The sequence below is a fragment of the Hemitrygon akajei genome, chromosome 10, assembly GCF_048418815.1.
Source record: "Hemitrygon akajei chromosome 10, sHemAka1.3, whole genome shotgun sequence".
Taxonomy (NCBI): Eukaryota; Metazoa; Chordata; class Chondrichthyes; order Myliobatiformes; family Dasyatidae; genus Hemitrygon; species Hemitrygon akajei.
The window spans coordinates 43373591-43394363 of record NC_133133.1 but is presented as its reverse complement, the minus strand read 5'-3'; the positions used below and the strand labels follow the sequence as shown (position 1 = coordinate 43394363).

At 41.4% G+C, this 20773-nt stretch overlaps 1 protein-coding gene across 3 annotated transcripts in view; it reads left to right on the top strand.

Moving 5' to 3' along the window:
- gdpd2 (glycerophosphodiester phosphodiesterase domain containing 2) overlaps positions 1-20773 on the top strand; it is a 79828-nt gene that overhangs the window by 6988 nt on the left and 52067 nt on the right. For all 3 annotated transcript variants that reach the window (XM_073058139.1, XM_073058137.1, XM_073058138.1), the window contains exon 2: positions 17427-17567. In XM_073058139.1, coding sequence (XP_072914240.1) covers positions 17475-17567 — 93 coding nt within the window. In that variant the 5' untranslated portion in view covers positions 17427-17474. The remainder of the gene's footprint in view (positions 1-17426; positions 17568-20773) is intronic.

Below are 20773 nucleotides of genomic sequence, written 5' to 3'. Positions count from 1 at the left end.
TATCTAGACATGAGCCTGTGGAGGCAAAGGGATGCCAGGTCTTGCTCTGAAATGTTGATTATCCCTTTGCCTCTACAGGTGCTGCTTGACTGGCTGAGTTTACCCGCAGTTTGTTTTCTTGCTTGAGAAACATGCAACTGAATAGGCTTCAAGTGTGTGGCATAATTTATATACTATAAAATACTGTCTCCTCTACCCTTCTACTTGTATTCACTTCTCTTAGCAGATGAGAAAAAACATATGGTTAACAGGTGCTCTGGACAAAGTTAAATATTGAATTTAAAGAAAACTTAAAGTGTATGAAAAGCTTTGAAGTAGTTAAAACAAACACAATGAGGAAACAACAGTGGAATGAAAGGACATCTCGGTAACAAGCAATAATATAGTGTGATTATTAAATAAAGAACTGTGAATAGCAAAGGAATAGTAAACTGTGAGAAAATGAAATGAAAAACAAAACAAACGTGAAAAGGTATGAACAAAACAGTTCTGAAATTTTCTGGTCAGTGTTTAAGCTGGAGGTTACAACACACTCAAAAGAAAATCAGAGGGAAGGGTTGAAATTAAATTGTCAGTTTCTCTCCACAGATGCTGCCTGATCTGCTGATTTCTCCAGCAGTTTGTTTTTCCCCTGAAATTCACAAATTGGGCAATAGTAATTATTTCTCCATTTGGAAACCTTGCAAGTAAGACCTTTGGGTGTGTCTTGAGAACATGCACAGAAACACGATCAGAGTTTAATCCTGCCACACAGCTTCTGGTAACTTAGATAGTCTAAATCAACAGTTGCAGTATTTTTAGAAACAGATGTACAGCAGGTGATAAGCAGGCAATATTTTTAATCCAGTGTGTTTTTCCTTTATTTACCGGTAGTCCATTTGCAGAATTTTAACATTGATCTTTTACCCATTAATAAATGTCTTCTTTTCCAAGCTGTCTTATTAACTTACAATTCCCCACCTCCCAGCAGCAATGTGAATTCCGACAAGAACTGATCATTACTATAGGGAAAAGAATCTCTGACTCAAGTTAGTAAACTTGAATTTCACAAGATAGCTAAGCATGGGTATATGGCTTAATATTTCATTCACATTTTGAATATACTAGCAGCAACCACCTCCAGAAAATTGTTAAGCTAGCTTTTGAACAACTGCAACAAATCTACACTCAAAGCACGTTTTGAACATACAAAATTAATTGAAATGAAGATATTCCAATGTGTGGTCAAGTTGTTGCTCTGGAACATAGATACACATCATTTGGTTTTTGTTTGCTGTAATACAAGAACAAATAATTAGCATACTTTGTTACTAATTATCCATTCACAATTTGAAATAGCTGCGCTTTCCTAGAACTAAAAATAAATAGCTCTCTAAGCCTATTGCAATAACATTACTGCACTTTAGAAGCTAAGGCATTAGCCTTTGTTGCTAAAGAATGGGTAAATGTATTGTAATCAGATGCACTCTCCACCACATTTTAACAATAATATGCTGCATCTGAAGCTAAAACAAAATTTCTTTTCATTTCTTGAGAAGGAAGCTACTTTTAAAATATGAGGTAAATTTCAGAGCTGCCTTTCCCAACCTTTTTGCCCTGGAGGAACCCTTGAAATAATTTTCAGGTCTCAGGGAACCCCTGTGTAAAAAATATTATATCTACAGCTCACGGGATGTTAGCGTAATAAGTAAGTTGTAGATCTAATAAGCCAAACATAATTGTCAATGCTCTTTTCAGTAGAAAATGAAGCTTTTAGCCAACCTTTCTAGGGAAAAAAATAGGTAGCTTAACTTACCATTCTTGAAATTAAGTTCTTTCTTTCCCTTTCATAACTTTTAAAAATTCATAAGGCAAACATAATAAGTTGCTCTGAAATAACTGTCTTAAGGCAAAATGGGATTTAATTTTTCTATAGGATCAATAGATTTAATTTAAATGAAGGTAGTAAATTGATGTTAATTAATGTAATTTACATGGAAATATATTGACAATGTTGAACAGTAAAGTTACTAAAAACTATAAGCCAAAGCAACACAGTTCCTCCAAGACAGACCTTTTGTTTCCAGATATGAAAACAAAACATTAAATATATCTTGGCCTTCGCTTGTTTTGGGCAGCTCTTTGCAACAGAAAAGGTTTTCTTGAAATTCACCATCATTTACAAATCTTACAAATGCTACAACATGACATTTATTGGTAAAATCTGTTGATTCATCAATCTGGATAGAGAAGCTGTTTTTTTTCAGTTTAGCACACAAAACCTCTTCAACATCATGTGACATGTCACCAATACGTTGCCTTATCTTACTGTTCGAGAGTGAAGCCTTTTCAATTTCTCATACTGCATCTTGTCCTAGCATTTTACCCACTATAATTTTACATACTGACATTATTAGATTCTCACCAACTGTGTCACGTTTCCTTTTCTGGGTAGTAAGTTCTGCTACTAAATAACTTGTTTACTGAATCCTTTTACTGAATTTGACTTTATTGATGAAAGTTTTACTCTGTTTATTCTTAGATTCCAATAGCCATTTAAAATAATCAACACATTTGCATGCCTTATGGCTTTGATTTGTCATTAAGTGTCTTTTGAATTTTGCTGGAGCCATCGCTGCATTTATAAGTTGTTTGTCACAGGCTAGGCACAATGGAATCAGACAACTTGGATTACCAGTCCATGTAAAACCCATTGATAAGTAGCTTTCATTGTAAAGACAGACTTTTTTTGGTGTCTGGTGTTGCACTATTGCAGTGAAATACAGTGAAGATTGAACCATCAGACATATCTGCAAAACACAGGGATTAACAAAATGTAAAAAAGAACTGCGTAATAAATAACTAAACAAAAAAAACACGAAAAATGAAAACTTTACAATACAATTCATTTTTAACATACACAATCCACCTTTTGCAATGTTTACAATAACAACAAAATAACAGGTCAGCGGCTGAGTCGTGGGACGTAAAAACTCCTTCTTCGGAATGAAAATTTCCCTACAGTTTTCTGCTACACTGGTAGAGTTTGTTCACTCCCATAGGTCAGTTGGCGATGCATAACGGGAATTTGGGGGAGTTCGTTTGAGAGGGGGAGGCTGACATCACAGCCTGAGCTAGACGAGTCCATTCAAAGGTCGGAAAATCCACTTCACGCTCCTCGGCCTACTGTCCTCCCATCCATACAATGGAGTGCTCATCAATTATCAGCTTACCATCCTCTCCTCCATGCAATATAGCGCTCACCGATTATCAATGGCTTCCCATATCTCACGTCAAAAACTGAGAATCGTCCCAATCAAATAAACACAGCCCTTCTGGGCTGTGGGGCCTCTAATGAGATTGCTAACGGGGCTGCTTGGCCACTGCCCACCATTGCGAGTGCTAGCATCATATTTTGCACAAATTTTTTAAAAAACAATGTTAATTTTTTTTTAATCACGATCTCTCGCAGTTACCTCTCATGGAACCATAAGGTTCCGTGGAACCCTGGTTTAGAAATTCATTGCTGAATGAAAACTTTGAAAGCCTCAACTATTCTCAAGAAGTTCAACACTATTTAGGACATAAAAATATGCCCATTAATTCTTTTAGTTCATGCGTGTTGCATCCTTTGACTTTTGTCACCTTCATTTATTTCTGTCAGTGTAAATGTAGACAATTTTATTTATCTATGTGTGTGACTGGAAGCACGTGACAGCCAAATGCAGGCTCAGTGCAGGTGTCACATCAGCTCTTCAGCATTAATTTGGAAAATTGAACGTATAGGCCAGAAGAAATGTATAGGGTGAATTAAGAGGCTGTGAGCTGTTTACAGAGTAATCTGAACACACCTGATTGAGATCTTGCCTCGGCAGTAGGAGACTCACCCTCAAATGAGTTTTGGAGGAATGGAGACATTGGCAATGGGAAACAGCAAGCCCTTCCTGATCTGGACTAGCTGCCTGAATCTCATATCCATTCAACAGATCTGCCATCTCAACCCATATCAAATTTGCTGGTGTCACAAGTGTCAGTTTTATACTTGATCAAGCATAACATTTGTGATTTCATTTACTGTACATCAAAATTGGCTTATTAAATGATTTCAAAACAGTTTTTCAAATGTGAACCACAGAAGGTTTTAGGTTGCACTATATTATTGTGGGAATAAGGAAGACAGATTGCTGACATACAATGTTATGAAAGTTGGCTTATGCACTGGTTCAGCTGGTTAAGGCAGTGCCTGGGATAACAATATTAGTCATTGGGCCATAGTTTTGTTCTTTTCGATCATTTGAGTTAGCTGATATACGTCATGTAGATATTAAGGAAACTGCATTTAGATACTGCACGCTAGTTTAAGGAGCGCCTAGGTGAGCTACTTTCTTCAACGATTATACTTCTTTTGGGGAAGATACTCCTACAGGACTATTGGACAGACAGTTCCAGAAGTTGGAATTACTGACAATGAAGAACCAGCTTATATTTCCAACTCAAAATGTTTTGCAGCTTGTAGGCAAATTGTCGAATGAAGGGTTCACATACACCTTCTTCCCTTGTCATTCTTTGTGGTAGAGCTCACAGGTTAGGAGGAGCTGTCAACAAGGCTTGGACAAGAAATGCAGTGTTGGATGCTTAGGATGGTAGACAGGTAGACAACAGACTGTTTTGAACAGGATGCAGCTGAACTTCTTGAGAGTTGTTGGAGGTAGATTCATCCAGGCAGGAAACAATATTCCATCATGCCTTCCCAATGAGGGTAAGTCATTCACCACAGGATTCCCAGCTTCTAATCTGTTTGTGTAGTGTTACGTACCCCGTAACTGGGTCACTTACCAGCAAGGATAGAGAGGTCCGTTGAAGTCTGATGGTACTATTTTTTAACAGTATTTATTGATAAAAAGACACAAAATAATATCAATACAAACATACAGATAATATACTTCGTGAATACTAACTCTAAAAGCGCGGGTATAATAATAATCAATAAGAAATAGCTCTATCGTTGTCTAGGGGATAATGTATTGTCCGATGGAAATATAAAAGTCACTGTAGTTCAAGCTGCAGCGTTTTGGGTTTAAGAGAGACGGTTTTAAACTTGCCCGGGTCTTTTATGATGCCAGTCCTTTGAGTCGGGGGAGTTGATTTCCCCGTTGCTAGCTAAAAGCCATTTTCCGTGGTTCCAGCCACCAGTCCCAAGCAAAGGAACTGAACGCACATGGCCTCCTTCAAATGGCTTCCCGCTATTACGGGATCGCTAGTGTTTCTTCTGGTGCGTCTGAGGGGCTGTTCCTACAGACCCTCTTTTATCCTGACTCGCAGGGTTGTAGATGTCAATCAGGTTGGGGTGATGCAATCTCTTTCTCACCCAGCCCACTTTGCCTGAGGGCGTTCACGTAGCATAGCATCTCAATCCACAAATGTGTCTCCAAGAGACAATGGCCATGTCCCGTAGCTTTACATCGCCGGGGAACGAGGCATTCTGCACGTCTCTCTCTCTCATTTCCTGGGTCCCCTGACCCAACCCAATAGTGATCTTGCGATTCTCACAAAGGAGGGGGCTGCAGGCATAACACCCCCTTTCTTCAACGCGTTTTTACCAGCGGTTAAACCGAAGTAGTACAGAGTCTTACAGGATTGTGGAAGCTAACACAATACAAAAGCTTTTCTTTTCACTACAGAGTAATACAGTTATACAGTCAGTTCAGCATCTAAACAGTTAATGATTACAGTGTCACTTCCTTTAATATCTTAACGTCTTGTACCTTACTAAAGTCTTGTAGCATCAGACTTCAATTTAATAACCACCTATTTTTATTTCCTCCCTTCAGCAACAAAACTAAGGAGTGGTGATCTTAGCTTACGTGCATCTACAAAAGTTTATGTAAATAATAATCTTTCGGTCGTTTTCAAACTTAACAGGCAGGCTTCCAGGGGGTTGTCTTTATTATTCACATGCTTTGTCGAAATCCCGTACAACCGGCTTTGCTATTTAAAAATGGCGTCCCCATTAACCGTCGCCTCTTTTCCGGTGAGTTCCCACGTGGGGAACTTGGGTAATTTGACGAGGTAAACTCCCACCCGCCTCTTTCATAGGGGTTATTTTATCAACACCGTGTCCCAACCTTAGACCATTTCCACCCAATTCTTTAATTTTACACAGGTGGCTAGCCCTCTCGTCAGGACCCTTCAGACTATTGGTTTTTAATTTGAACTCTGTGTTCAAGCAGCATTTCAAATTCTGCCTTTTCACACCACATTCTGGAATAACAATAGCATGGGGGGCCCCGTCATCTCCCGGCTTAATCTGTAAGCGATCTGCAGGGTTTAAAATTTCTTCATTCGATTTGGGAACTACAGATTTCCCGTTTCCTTCAATAATAATATTTATCTCCCCATTTTTGAGCTCCGCATTAACTTTCAACACACCTTCGAGCACAAACACCTGGGAACTCTCACTTCCCACTATTACCAAGGTTAACCCTTTCTTCACTGAACCAAGTCTATCTGACCCACAAGGACGGCCGTCTCGTTCAACTGAATCAAATACCTCAGACTTTTTCTGAGCTCCATTACTAGGTTCAGTACCACGTGCATCCCCATCTTGGACACACTCAAACGTGACATTGGCCTCTTCCAGGCTTTCAATACCCGTACCCTTTTCAAATTCTAAGCTCCCCTGATCCTCCCAGTTACTCTCTGGGCAACTCCCTTCTGGAGTAAACTCAACCCCGCGGGCTGAAACAACCTCATCTGCCAACCCAGCAGACTTCTTCAAGGCAAGGGCACCCTTTTCATCTAGGACTGCCCTCATTTCATTATCGGGAACACCTTTAGAATTTTCAACTTCTTCAAACAGTTCTGCCAAACCAGACAGATCATCCCTGTCCAACTCTGGACCTCTTAACCACTCTAATGGTTCCTCATCTTTATTTTCTGCCTCTAGAACCTTTCTCCTCGCTAAGGGAAGATCTATCTTCTCTCCCTTACCCTCTTTCACTTTACTACTCTTCATTTTACCACCCTCTAAACCCTCGTGGTACAGGGTCGGTAAAAATGTCTCGGCCAAATCAATACTGGCCAGATTTAAACTGCTCTCATTCTCAGCTGCCCTTTTCGACATGCTGCGAGTGACCGCGCATGCGGGATAGCTCTTGGAATCTAGGGGCGGAGCCTCAACACTCACAGTCTGTTTTGTCAGCGTCATTGCCGACCAAACCTTACCACCAGCTAAATTGTTACCCAGAAGGACGTCCGCGTCAGTTCTCGGGAATTCTGATCGCACCCCCATTTCAACGGGTCCAGAGACTAGCTCACAATCCATAATGACCTTATGTAAGGGCACCATTTCTGTCCTTTTACTTATTCCTTTCACAGCTACCATTCTCGTCTTGCGACCAAACTCTAGTACCTTACTGCTGATCAATGACAGCTCAGCCCCCGTGTCTCTCCAGATCCGTACGGGAACTGGTGTGTCTCCCTCCCTCACAGACATGGTTCCGTGTGACAGACAAGTCTCAGACCCTTCTTGTACTCTGTCTACCAGGGGCTCTCTTGTCGATTTACTGATTACCACGGCACATCCAATAGGGACTGCTGCTTTCCCTTTTCCTGTCTCTTTCCTCGGAGCAAAGCACCGAGATGCAATATGCCCGCTCTTTCCACAATTAAAACAGGTCAAGCCTGGAAATCTCTGTCCATCTGGCCTTTCCCCCTCAACCTTACCACTAGCTCCCGGCGAGACCTCTGCCTCAGCCGGCGGACTTTCTCGATCGTTCCCATGGTCTCTCTGGGAACTTTTATTCAAGGAAAACTTTGTCTTGTGGGTTAGGGCATATTCATCTGCGAACCTAGCAAATTCTGAGATGGACTTATTCGGCTTCTCATTCAAATACATCCGGATATCCTCTGAAACACAACCTTTAAATTCCTCAATCAGAATTAACTCCCTGAGACGCCAATAATCCTCGTCCACTATTTCTGCGGTGCACCAACGGTCCAAGAGCACACCCTTCTCATAGGCAAACTCGGTATACGTCTGATTCCACACTTTCTTTAAATTTCTAAATTTCTGTCTATACGCCTCAGGTACTAGCTCATAACTCCGGAGAATGGCCACCTTTACTTTGTCATAACTCTTCTCCTCTTCCTCCTCCATGGACAATGCCATATATGCCCGCTGTGCCTTCCCTTTTAACACACTTTGTAACAACGCCACCCACTGTTCTCTGGGCCACTTCTGATTCACCGCCACCTTTTCAAAAAACAAGAAATAACTATCAACATCTGTCTCCTCAAACGGAGGTACTAACCTCAACTCCCGACTAACATTAAACCGCTCCTCTCGGTCTGACCCCTGAACTCGTTGCTCTTGCCTTAACTTCTCCATCTCCAAGTCATGTTTCCTCTGTTTCTCTGCCTCCCTCTCCTTCTCAGCTGCTTCCAGCTGTTTTAACTGAAGTTCATGCTCTCTTTGCTTCTCAGCTCTGTCCTGCTCCCGTTTCACCTCTAACTCTTTTAGCTGGAGCGCATGCTCCCTTTCTTTCTCCTCTCTCTCTCTCTCAGCTCTTTCTTTCTCCTTCTCTCTCTCTCTCTCTCGGCTCTTTCTTTCTCCTTCTCAGCTGCTTCCAGCTACTTTACCATAATTTCATGTTCCAACCTTAATTTCTCCAACTCTAACTGAGCCATCCCACTAGCTGGTACCTTTTCAGGGATATTTGCCAATACCTCAGCTGTAAACACATTCTTCCCAATATAATACTGAGTTATTGCCCTTCGCACCTCCCGCTTTTTCATTGACAACCTCACCTCTGCGAGGTTTAACCCCTTCGCCAAATTTATCAAGTCTGATTTGGTGGCCGCCTCCAGAGTCGGGTTTTCTATAAATTCCCCCACGTCCATCTTTGCTGGTTTCCCGTCTGGCTACCTGCATAACCAGATCCAAGTTTGGACTTACAAGCCCGATTCACTGGCCCTCCAATTTGGTATCAAATCTCAAGACGAGAACCCCAATTGTTACGTACCCCGTAACTGGGTCACTTACCAGCAAGGATAGAGAGGTCCGTTGAAGTCTGATGGTACTATTTTTTAACAGTATTTATTGATAAAAAGACACAAAATAATATTAATGCAAACATACAGATAATATACTTCATCAATTCTAACTCTAAAAGCGCGGGTATAATAATAATCAATAAGAAATAGCTCTATCGTTGTCTAGGGGATAATGTATTGTCAGACGGAAATATAAAAGTCACTGTAGTTCATTCAAGCTGCAGCTCTTTGGGTTTAAGAGAGAGACGGTTTTAAACTTGCCCGGGTCTTTTATGATGCCAGTCCTTTGAGTCGGGGGAGTTGATTTCCCCATTGCTAGCTAAAAGCCATTTTCCATGGTTCCAGCCACCAGTCCCAAGCAACGGAACTGAACGCACATGGCCTCCTTCAAATGGCTTCCCGCTATTACGGGATCGCTAGTGTTTCTTCTGGTGCGTCTGAGGGGCTGTTTCTACAGACCCTCTTTTATCCTGACTCACAGGGTTGTAGATGTCAATCAGGTTGGGGTGATGCAATCTCTTTCTCACCCAGCCCACTTTGCCTGAGGGCGTTCACGTAGCATAGCATCTCAATCCACAAATGTGTCTCCAAGAGACAATGGCCATGTCCCGTAGCTTTACATCGCCGGGGAACGAGGCATTCTGCACGTCTCTCTCTCATTTCCTGGGTCCCCTGACCCAACCCAATAGTGATCTTGCGATTCTCACAAAGGAGGGGGCTGCAGGCATAACAGTAGCCTTCGTATATATGTTGCTGATCCAGCTGAGTTTCTGGTCAATGGAGACCTTCAAGGTGTTGACAATGCAATGCCAGTGAATAACAAATGTAAATGATTAGAACTGCTGAAGGTGGTATATCCTTGTGCTTTATGGTGTATCTTCTACTTGCCAGTTCTCAGCCCAATCCTGAATATTATCTAGGTATTGGAGGCGCTTCACTTGTTGTGGAGCAGCAAATAGAATTGACCATTGTGCACATGTGACATACAATGGAAGGAAAGTCATTTGTGTCTTTGAATCTTAGCATTATACAGCTATGACTCAAAACAGGTCTTTCAGTGCAACTTGGTCATGTTGAGCAAGAAGTCTGTCTAAACCCGTGTGAAAAATTTGCCTTGCGTGTCCCATATATGTTGCCTGCCCTTACTTTAAATCTATGCCCTCTAGCTTTAGACTCCCCTACTTCATGCAAAAGGCTGTAACCGTCCAATTTATCCACTCTTCTCATGATCTTATATGCCCCTATAAGGTCACTCATTAACCTTCAACATTCGAAGGGGATGTATCCCAGCCTATTGAGACTTCCCTTGTAACTCAAGCCTGCCAGTGCCAGTACTGTATCATTCTTGTGAATCTTTGTTGCAACATTTTAATGACAGCAGCTGTGCACCAGAACTGCACACACAGTTCCAAGTGTGGCTTTTCCAATGATATGTATGTTTTAACATTATGTTCCACCTCTTGTACACAATAGCCTGACGAATGAAGCTAAGCATGCCACCTCCCAGTCTACCAATATACCAATTTCTGGGAACTATGTGCCTGTACCCCAAGGTCACTCTGTCATGCTCTACACTTCAGAGCTCCACCATGCCTTGGCTTAACTCACAAAATGCAACACCTTGCATTTGCACCTTACAACTTTGGGCATTGGAGTTTGTAGTTCCGGCATCCTCTGTAAGAAGGTTTGAAGGTTTCTCCCATGAATGCATGGGTTAACTCCTGGTGATTGGTTTCCAACTACAGTTCAAAGACGTATCGGTAAATTGGTCATTGTAAATAGTCCTGTTATTAGGCTAGTGTTAAATAGGTGGGTTGGGTGTGGAGCAGTTTGATGGGCAGAAGGGCCTGCCTCAGGTGGTAAATAAATAAATTCCACCTGCTGCTCCTTGACCTACATCTGGTCAATTAGATCCTGCCGTAATCTTGGATAACCTTCTTCATTGTCCACTGCACCACACATTTTAGTATCATCTGCGATGTGTTGTTAGAATAGATGACAAACAACAGCAGACCCAACACCAATCCCTGTGGTACACCACTGGTCACAGGCCTCCAATCTGAACAAGTCCTTTGAAAATTCAGTAGAAATAACAGTAGAAAATATGTAATAGGGCCATATTGAAAATATTTTAAAATATATCAGACAAATGATAAAAAGTATCCTGTAAAACTTGGAAATATAGAATTGAAATGGATAGTATATTACTTTAGCCAAGGAAAAAGCTGTATAAAGTTTAAGATAAGCAGCAAAACTTGAAAGCTAATAATAATGTTAAATTATTTTTAAATTGCCTGGGTTAAAATCAGGTGTGTTCAGATTACTCCTCTGTAAACAGCTCACAGCCTCTTAATTCACCCTGTACATTTCTTCTGGCCTATACGTTCAATTTTCCAAATTAATGCTGAAGAGGTGATGTGCACACCTGCACTGAGCCTGCATTTGGTTGTCACTTGCTTCCAGTCACACACATAGATAAATAAAATTGTCTACATTTACACTGACAGAAATAAATGAAGGCGACAAAAGTCAAAGGATGCAACACGCATGAACTAAAAGAATTAATGGGCATATTTTTATGTCCTAAATAATGTTGAACTTCTTGAGAATAGTTGACGCTTTCAAAGTTTTCGTTCAACAATGAATCTCTATACCAGGGTTTCTCAAGCAGGGTTCCACAGAATCCTAGGTTTCCGTGAGAGGTCACCATGAGGGATCATGATTTTAAAAAGTTAACATTGTTGATTTCAACTTCGTGCAAAGTAAGATGCTAGTACTCCCAGTGGTGGTCAGTGACCAAGCAGCGTTTCAACATTTGTATATTGATGCTTCAGTTCTAGAAAAACTGTACCGTTTTACCATTTACCATTATATCATTTGTATAAATGTATGCATAGGTATCTCCATCCAAAATACATGTGGGAGAGGGGTGTCAGGTCTACACATGCAAGCTCCTTCCAGTCTCCACCTAGGTAACAGGAGTTACCTGTCACTTCCAAAACATAACCTACAGCCTATTTAAACCCAACTCTGAGCCGCAATCCTTGTTCACTCATACAAACCCATGATCCTCAATCAATTGCTCCTAGCCTTCAGTACCTTGTTGCTTTGTTGTGTTAAGTACCTGTTCTCTCATATTTTGAGGCTCCTCATGACCTGCTATTTTACAATTTATTATTAAAAGTGATTGCTCACCACTGAGTGATCTCCGTTGCTCTGCGTTTTGCTCAAGCCTCCTCTACATATCCTGACAGGATGACTGAAATAGCGATTGATTCAGCAGAGTTTGTTTGTCTAAAGGAAGTCAGCTGTCTTAACAAGCATGCTTTCCAGAAGCAGCAGGGAACCTCTGACTATCTGCTCACCACTCTCAACCAACTCTTCATCTCATTACAACAACTCAGCAACAGTCAATCTCCTCCCTCAGAGCCCTGGATTCTTGTGACCCAATGTATCGACAGATACCCAACCCAATGCCACAACTTCCTGTCCCAGTGTGTCTTGCACTTTGAGCTGCGGCCGTCCACATATTCTACAGGCTGAGCCTTCATCATCTCTCTCTTGACTGAGCCACCACTAAATGGGACAATAAACTACCATCTTCAGTAAATATGAGGATATCACACTGAGGTGTGCTGGGTTTTCGACCATCTGCAAAGTGAAAGGGGGGCAGCGGATCAGATACTTCACTGGTGTCAAAGCTTATGTTCAGTGCTGGATTACACTGTGGAATTCAGGACCCTTGCAACTGACTGTGGCTGGAATGTGGAAGCGCTCCTGGACCATTACCATCATGGGCTCCCAGAGCGCTATATAGTTGAGCTGTCTACCTGGAGCTCAAAAGCCTCATCACTCTTGCCTTCCATGTTAACAAGTGTTTTATGGAACAACCCTCCAGATTACTAGCCAGAACTCTAGTTCCATTCCCAGAACCATTTCAGGCTGCAGGAACATCCTCAGCAATGCCTCCAGAACCCAGACAGTCAGGAGGATTCAGGTACAGCAAGCAACTTTCTGGACCAGATTCTGTGCATGCAGCTTGTACCCTACCAAGCCTATCTCACACCCCTTCTCCATCACAGCCATTGACGGATGTCCCTTGGGTCTAGGCTAGTCAGAATGTACACACGGCCTTTGCACATGAGCATCAGAAAACTCCATGAGTCCATCCAGTTCCTCCTTATTGACACACCCAACAATGCTCCCATCTTAGGTTACCCATGGCTCTCCACTCATGGCCCACACTTTGCCTGGACATCCAGTACACTGCTGAGTTGGGGACCCACTTGCCTGCAACCTCAGCTGACTTCCACCCAATACATCTATGGAGACAGAGGTGAGGTAACCTTCCCAAACTCCTACAGGAATACCATGATTTCGCCATCACTTTCAGTTAAAGGGAGGCCACTACCCTGCTATTTAACAAACTGTGTGAACAGCCTCCTCCTGAGCACCACTACGCCCCGAGGTCGTCTGTTCTTCCTCTCCCCTCCTGAGATCCAAACTATGAATGAATACATCACCAAGGCACTACAGCATGGCTTTGTTCAACCATCCCAGTCTCCAGCAAGTGCAGGACTCTTCTTTCTCAGGAGGAAAGATGAAGGTCTTCATCCCTGCATTGACTACTGTAGACTCAGCAAAATCACCTTTAAGACCACTACCCTCTCCCCTTGACATATAGCACATTCAAAACACTCCACAGGGCCTAGATGTTCACCAAACTGGATCTGCAGAGTGTATACAATCTGATCCGCATCTGTTTGGTAGATGAGTGGAAGAAGGGGTTCATACTGGCCACTAGGAATACTTGATGACTCCTTTCCAAATTTCCAGCAGTCCAGCCATTTTCCAAGCCTTCATCAACAAGATCCTCTGAGACATGCTACACAGATATGTGTTTGTCCACCACAACGACATCCTCATCTTCTCTAAGGACCCCCAAGACTCCACCTGTCACGTCTGATCAGTCCTTCAGTGTCTCCTCAAAAACCAACTATAGAGCAAGTCAGAAAAATGCCAGTTCTACATTTAAGTCATCTTTCCTGGGTTATGTCCTTTCATCCCAGGATATAATCATGGACCGAGAGAAAGTGTGCAGCATCATTGAATTGCTCTAACTGCGCTCCCTCAAACGGCTACATCTCTTATTGGGCTCTTCCAATTTCTACCATTGGTTCATCAGAAATTACAGCCAAATTGCCATTTCTCTTACCTCCCTCACCAAGTCCCCTACCTTATGGATAACTTGGTCTGCTGCCAGGGACCATGCTTCGAGGAGCTCAAGAGACACATTACCACAGCTCCCATTCTCCACTATCTGAACACCTCCAGACCTTCTGTGGTAGAGGTAGACACATCTGATATGGGACACGGGCCATCCTCTCCCAGCAAGGACTGGATGGGAAGAGGCACACTTGTGCCTTCTTCTCACACAAGCTCAACTCTACGCAGCACAGCTATGGAATAGGAGACAATTCTTGCCTCTGAAGTATGAGACTCACCCTCAAATGAGCTTTAGAGGAATGGGGACGTTGGCAATGGGAAACACCAAGCCCTTCCTGATCCGGACTAACCACCAGAACCTCGTATCCATTCAGCAGAACCGCCAACTAAACCTGTATCAGGCTCGCTGGGCCCTCTTCTTCAAGCAATTCAACTTCTCCATCTCCTACCAACCCGGATCCAAGAACACTCAGGCGGACACCCTGTCATGACAGGTAAACCCACGTTCCCTGCGAAGGAGCCAACAGTAAAGATTCTGTCCACCAGGACCCTGGTTCACAGATGCTGGAATGCTTGGAGGAGGGCATGGAGAGCCATACCAGCTGCCAAGAGTGCTTACTGCCACCAGGCTAACACACATTGGTGCCTAGGCAGACAACTGCTGCCTGAGGACTACGTCTGGCTGTTCCTCAGAGACATGTCCCTGCACACTGACTCCAAAAGCTCTTGCCCCAGTTCAGTGGTACCTTTAAGTTTACGCAGATTCCATTCACTTGCCTTCTCCATCTGCTACTGTCCCTCCAGATCACGCCTACATTCCATGTGTCCTGCCTGAAGCCCATTGTCCATGCCCCACTTAATCCATCTAAACCTGCATGTCTAGAACCAAGGGTGGTGGAAGGTAGCCCAGTATTCACAGTTCATCAGTTGATGGATTCACAGCATTCTGGATGGGGTGTGCAGAACCTGGCCAACTGGGACTAGCCCACAGGAGAGATCTTGGGCCATCCAGTTTCATCTTGGATCCATCATCACTCATCAAGGAGTTCTGCCGGACCTATCTAGATCATCCAGGGCTGTCAAGAGCCATCCATTAGCAGGTGGGGTGATGGGGGGGATTCTGTCTGGCCTGCAGATGCAAGCTCCTCCCAGTCTCCAGCCAGCTAACAGGAATCACCTTCCACTTGTTTCCAACTCATTACCTGCAGCCTATTTAAACCCAGCTCTCATTCGCAATCTTTGAGCCCTCAAATGAACCAGCCAGCCTCAACCAGTTGCTCCTGGCCTTCAGTTACCTAGTTGCCTTGTTAGGTATCTGTTGTCTCTTGTTTTGTGGCCCCCTCGTGACTTGTTATTTTGTAGTTTATTATAAAGTGATCATTCTTGGCTAAATCATCTCTGCTGCCCTGCACTTGGCAGCTTTCTCTACATTTCCTGATAAGGTGAAGGGAGGGAATAAAATTGGTGGAGCTTTCAATATAAGACATGTCCCCTATTCTTAATAGGCTGAATAGACATCATCACAGTAAAGGATTGCAGAATTAAAAAGGAGTTTCATGCCTCTGCAGCTCGATTTGTTCAGAATTGAACATTGTGTAGATAAGTGCAAATTAATTTACTTTGATAGCAAAAAAATAAGAAGGAATTATGTAATGAACTGCCCCAAAGGAATTACCTTACTTTGTCTGTCTTACAAAACCACGGAAGCTTTTCTTTGCACAGATAAATTGAGTGGGATAATTAATCATCATTTCAGTTCCTCAAGTTCCACATATACATTATAGCTGTAAATGAAGATCCATCAGTAACACAATAATGTCAAATGTATGCCGCACATTTACATTTCTTTTTATGGAATTCTACTTGAAAGTACCAATTCAATATGTGCAGCCATTGTAACTACAAACAAAGTAATTCGAGTCAATTCACCAAATTTGCACCAATGTATTTAAATCAGAGAAGCAATCAATGGAATGAATAACTGTATAAAAGTCCTCACTGCTGAGCAGGATGAAAGTCAGTAGCATATAAGTAACATGAAATAAAACCCTGTTTCAAATAAATAAATAAGCATGCTGAGCTATCTTTCAATGTACAGTGTGCCTGCATGACATGCTACAGAGTTGCAGAGACATACAATAAAGAAGTAGTCCCGACATCCTATCATGTGCATGATGACCATCAAGTGCCCATCAATAGTAATCCAATAAGTAAGGAAGTTTATTATGAGATTCCCAAGTAGCAAAATAAAGGAATGAGCATGTTTTTTTCCCTATTTCTAATTTATTTTCTTCATAACTATGAGTCACTATAACTTCATTATATAGTTCATTGACCTGAGTATCAGCATTTACAAGGGGTGATTGATAAGTTCATGGCCTAAGGTAAAAGGAGTCAATTTTAGAAAACCTAGCACATTTATTTTTCAACATAGTCCCCTCCTACATGTACACACTTAGTCCAGCGATTGTGGAGCATACGGATTCCTTCTTTGTAGAAGTGGTCCACACCGGGGGTGTGGCCTAAAGTAGAAAGAGATGAGTTATTAACTTCAAACTTTCTGCATTATCACTCAGAGTTGAACTGCATGTGCTTGTAACAAGAGCATCTTGGACCTCCAGGTGGTCCACAGCAGGGGTGACTGATAAGTTTGTGGCCTAAGGTAGAAGGAGGTGAGTTATACAGCTCTCATTACATGCACGTGCAGTTCAACTCTTTGAGTGAAAATGCAAAAAGTTTGAAATTAATAACTCATCTCCTACTTTAGGCCACGAACTTATCAATCACCCCCTGCTGTGGACCACTTCTGGAGGTCTGAGACGCCGACTTCTACAAAGAAGGGATCCGTACGCTCCACGACCACTGGACTAAGTGTGTAAATGTAGGAAAAATTAATGTGCTAGGTTTTCTAAAATTGACTCCTTCTACCTTAGACCACGAACCTATCAATCACCCCTCGTATTTTGCTTATATTTACTCGTACCAGATATTTCAGAGTTCAATGAGATGATACTTATTCTGGCTCAGGTTGTTCCCCAACTCTTATCAATTTTTGTCTTTTTATTTTCAAAGCAATAACTGTGAATTTCTCTGGTTTAATGTAACAGAATGTTTTACTCTTTACATGTCGCAATTAATTTACTTGTTTTCCTATTTTTCTTCCCCAGGTTAGTAAAGTTAATACCTGATAACAGTATTTGAAAGAGGATAAAGAGATGCCGCATGTGCTGAGGAAACAGTGTTTAATCTGTGTTACTGGTATTTATGGTTGCCACTGGAAACAAGATGAATTGCATCGCAACAAAAAGGTATCATTCTGAGTTCTGGGGAAATAATTACAGTGGGACACAAGATCTTTTCATGAGCAGAAAACCAACATGGAAAAAAATAGAGTTCCCTACTGAACGCATTGATTGTCTAGATTACAGACGCTGTCTATGACTTTAATAACAAGTTTAAGTTTAGAAATAGGTAAAACTGAAATAGCCAGTGCATGAGTCCGTAAGGGAGTGTACATCCTTCTAATTCTTGCAAGTGCAAAAGTTAAGTGCAAAGTAAATTTATTATCAAAGTACATATGTATCAGCATCTACAACCCTGGATTCATTTTCATGTGAGCATTCACAGTAAATAAAATGATATATTCTAGGATCAATGAAGACCTCACACAAGATGGACAAACAATCAATGTGCAAAAAACATCAAAAAATACAATAAGAAAAAGAAAAACACAAATAATAATAATAATAATAATAGTAATAAATGCGCAATAAATATCCAGAACACAAGGTGAAGAGTCCTTTAAAGTGAGTCTATAGGTTGTGGGAACAATTTAGTGTTGGGGTTACCCTTCTGGTTCAAGAGCCTGATGGTATAAGGGTAATAACTGTTCCTGAAACTGGTGGTGTGGGTCCTGAGGCTCATGTATCTCCTTCCTGATGACAGCAGCAAGAAGAGAGCATGGCCTGGATGGTGAGAGTCATTGATGATGGATGCTACTTTCCTGCAACAGCATTACATACAGTGGTGCTAGAAAGTCTATGAACCCAGTAGAATTTCTTCTTTTTCTGCATAAATATGACCTAAAATGTGATCAGATCTTCCCTTAAGTCCTAAAACTAGATAAAGGGGGCCCAATTAAATATATAACACAAAAAACATTTTACTTGTTCATTTATTTATTGAGCAAAATGATCCAATATTATATGCATTTGTTTGAAAAAGTATGTGAACATCTGGGGTAATGCCTTCTGCAAAAGCTATTTGGAATTAGGTGTTCCAATCAATGAAATGATATTGGACGTGTGGGTTATAGAGGTGCCATGCCCTATAAAAAAGACACACAAAGTCAGATTACTGACAGACCCTGCTGTTCTCAAGGAAAATCTGTCTATATGCACTATGCCTTGATCAAAACAACACTCAGAGGACCTTAAAAGAAGAAAAGGCTACAAAAGCATTTCTAGAGATTTGAGTATTCATCAGTCCACAGTAAGAGAAATAGTCTACAAATGGAGGAAACTCAGTACTGTTGCTAGCGTCCCTATGAGTGGGCATCCTGTATAGATCACACCAAGACAACAATGTGCAATGCTGAAGGAAGTGAAAAAGAACCCAAGGGTAACAGCAAAAGACCAGCAAAAATCTCTAGAACTTCCTAAAGTCGCTGTTCATGTGTGCATTATCAGAAAAACACAAACAAGAATGGTGTACAAGTATACAATGCTCCCAGTCTCAAGTTTGCAAAAGACACCTGGATGTTCTATACTGCTTCTGGGACAATGCTCTATGGACAGATGAGACAGAAGTTGAACTTTTTGGCAGAAATGCACATTGCTATGATAGGAGGGAAAAGAGCACTGCACACCACACAAAAACCTTATCCCAACTATGGAGCATGGTGGAAGGAACATCACGGTTTGGGCCTGCTTTGCTGCCTGAGGACCTGGAGAGCTTGCAATCATTGAGGGGACAATTATTCAAAATTGTATCAAGACATTTTACAGGAGAATGTCACGGTAGCAGCACATCACCTGAAGCTTAATAGAAGTTGGATAAAACAACAAGGCAATAACCTGAATGACAAGAGTAAATCAACAACAGAATGGTTTAAAAGGAAGAAAATTCCTGTCTTGGAATGGCTGATTCAAAGTCCTGATCTTAATCCTATAAAAAGTGCTGTGAAAGGATCTGAAGCATGCAGTTCATGCAGGGAAGCCCACCAACATCCCAGAATTGAAGCAGTTTTGTAAGGAGGAATGTAAAGTAAAATTCCTCCAGGCCGACATGCAGGACTGATCAGCAGTTACCGGAAATGTTTGGTTGAAGTTATTACTATACAAGGGGGTCACACCAGTTACTGAAAGCAAAGATTCACATATTTTTTCCAACAAATACATGTAACATTGGATCATTTTTCTCAATAAATAAATAAATAAATGAACAAGCATAATGCTTTTTTTGTGTTATCTATTTAACTGGGTTCACTTTATCTAGTTTTAGATCTTACATGAAGATCCGATCATATTTTAGTTCATATTAATGCAGAAATAAAGAAAATTCTACAAGGTTCAAAGACGTTCTACTACATGTGCTCAATGGTTGGGTGGGCTTTACCCATGATGATCTAAGCTGTATTCACCATTTTTTTCATCAGGCCATGATGCAATTAGTCAATATACTCTCCATTGCACATCTATAGATGTTCGTTGAAGTTTTAGATGACATGCTGAATCTACACAAAGTTCTAGGAAAATAGAGCCACTGTCATGCTTTCTTCTTAATGGCATTAGCACTCTGAAATGATAACACTGAGGAATTTAAATTTGCTGACCCTCTCCTCTCTGGCTGACAACTGGCTCATGGAAGTTCACTTTCCTCCTCCTGTAATCAGTAATCAGCTCCTTGGTCTGGCTGACATAAAGTGAGAACCTCTCAGCCAAATTTTCATTCTCCCTCCAATAGTATATAGAAACATAGACAACCTACAGCACAATACAGGCCCTCCGGCCCACAATGCTGTACCAAACATGTACTTACTTCAGAAATTACCTAGTGTTTCCCATGCCCCTCTGTTTTTCTTTTTTTTTGTAATTTTTTTTTTTATTGAAGTTCGTCATCAAACAAACATTTCCATAAGATGTATTTCAGACGTTGTACATATATATCATATAATCATATATATCACAAATCACCATAAAGTATTTATCTGAGGTATACACTTATAGAAAAGAGTGGAAAGAAAAACCAGCAAAAGGAAAGAACTATGTACAAGTAGGGAGTGATCTTTTTTTTACAACACATTCATTGATTTGTGAGAATAAAATCAGGCCTATGAGGCATTATGTAGTTAAACCATTTTTCCCAGTATGAATCAAATTGTTCCAGCTTATGATTAACAGAATCTGTTATCTTCTCCATTTTGTAAATGTCCATTGTAATTTCCATCCATGCATTTAAAGTTGGAATCTCCTGTGATAACCATTTCCTAGTAAGAGTCTTTTTACCAGCCACC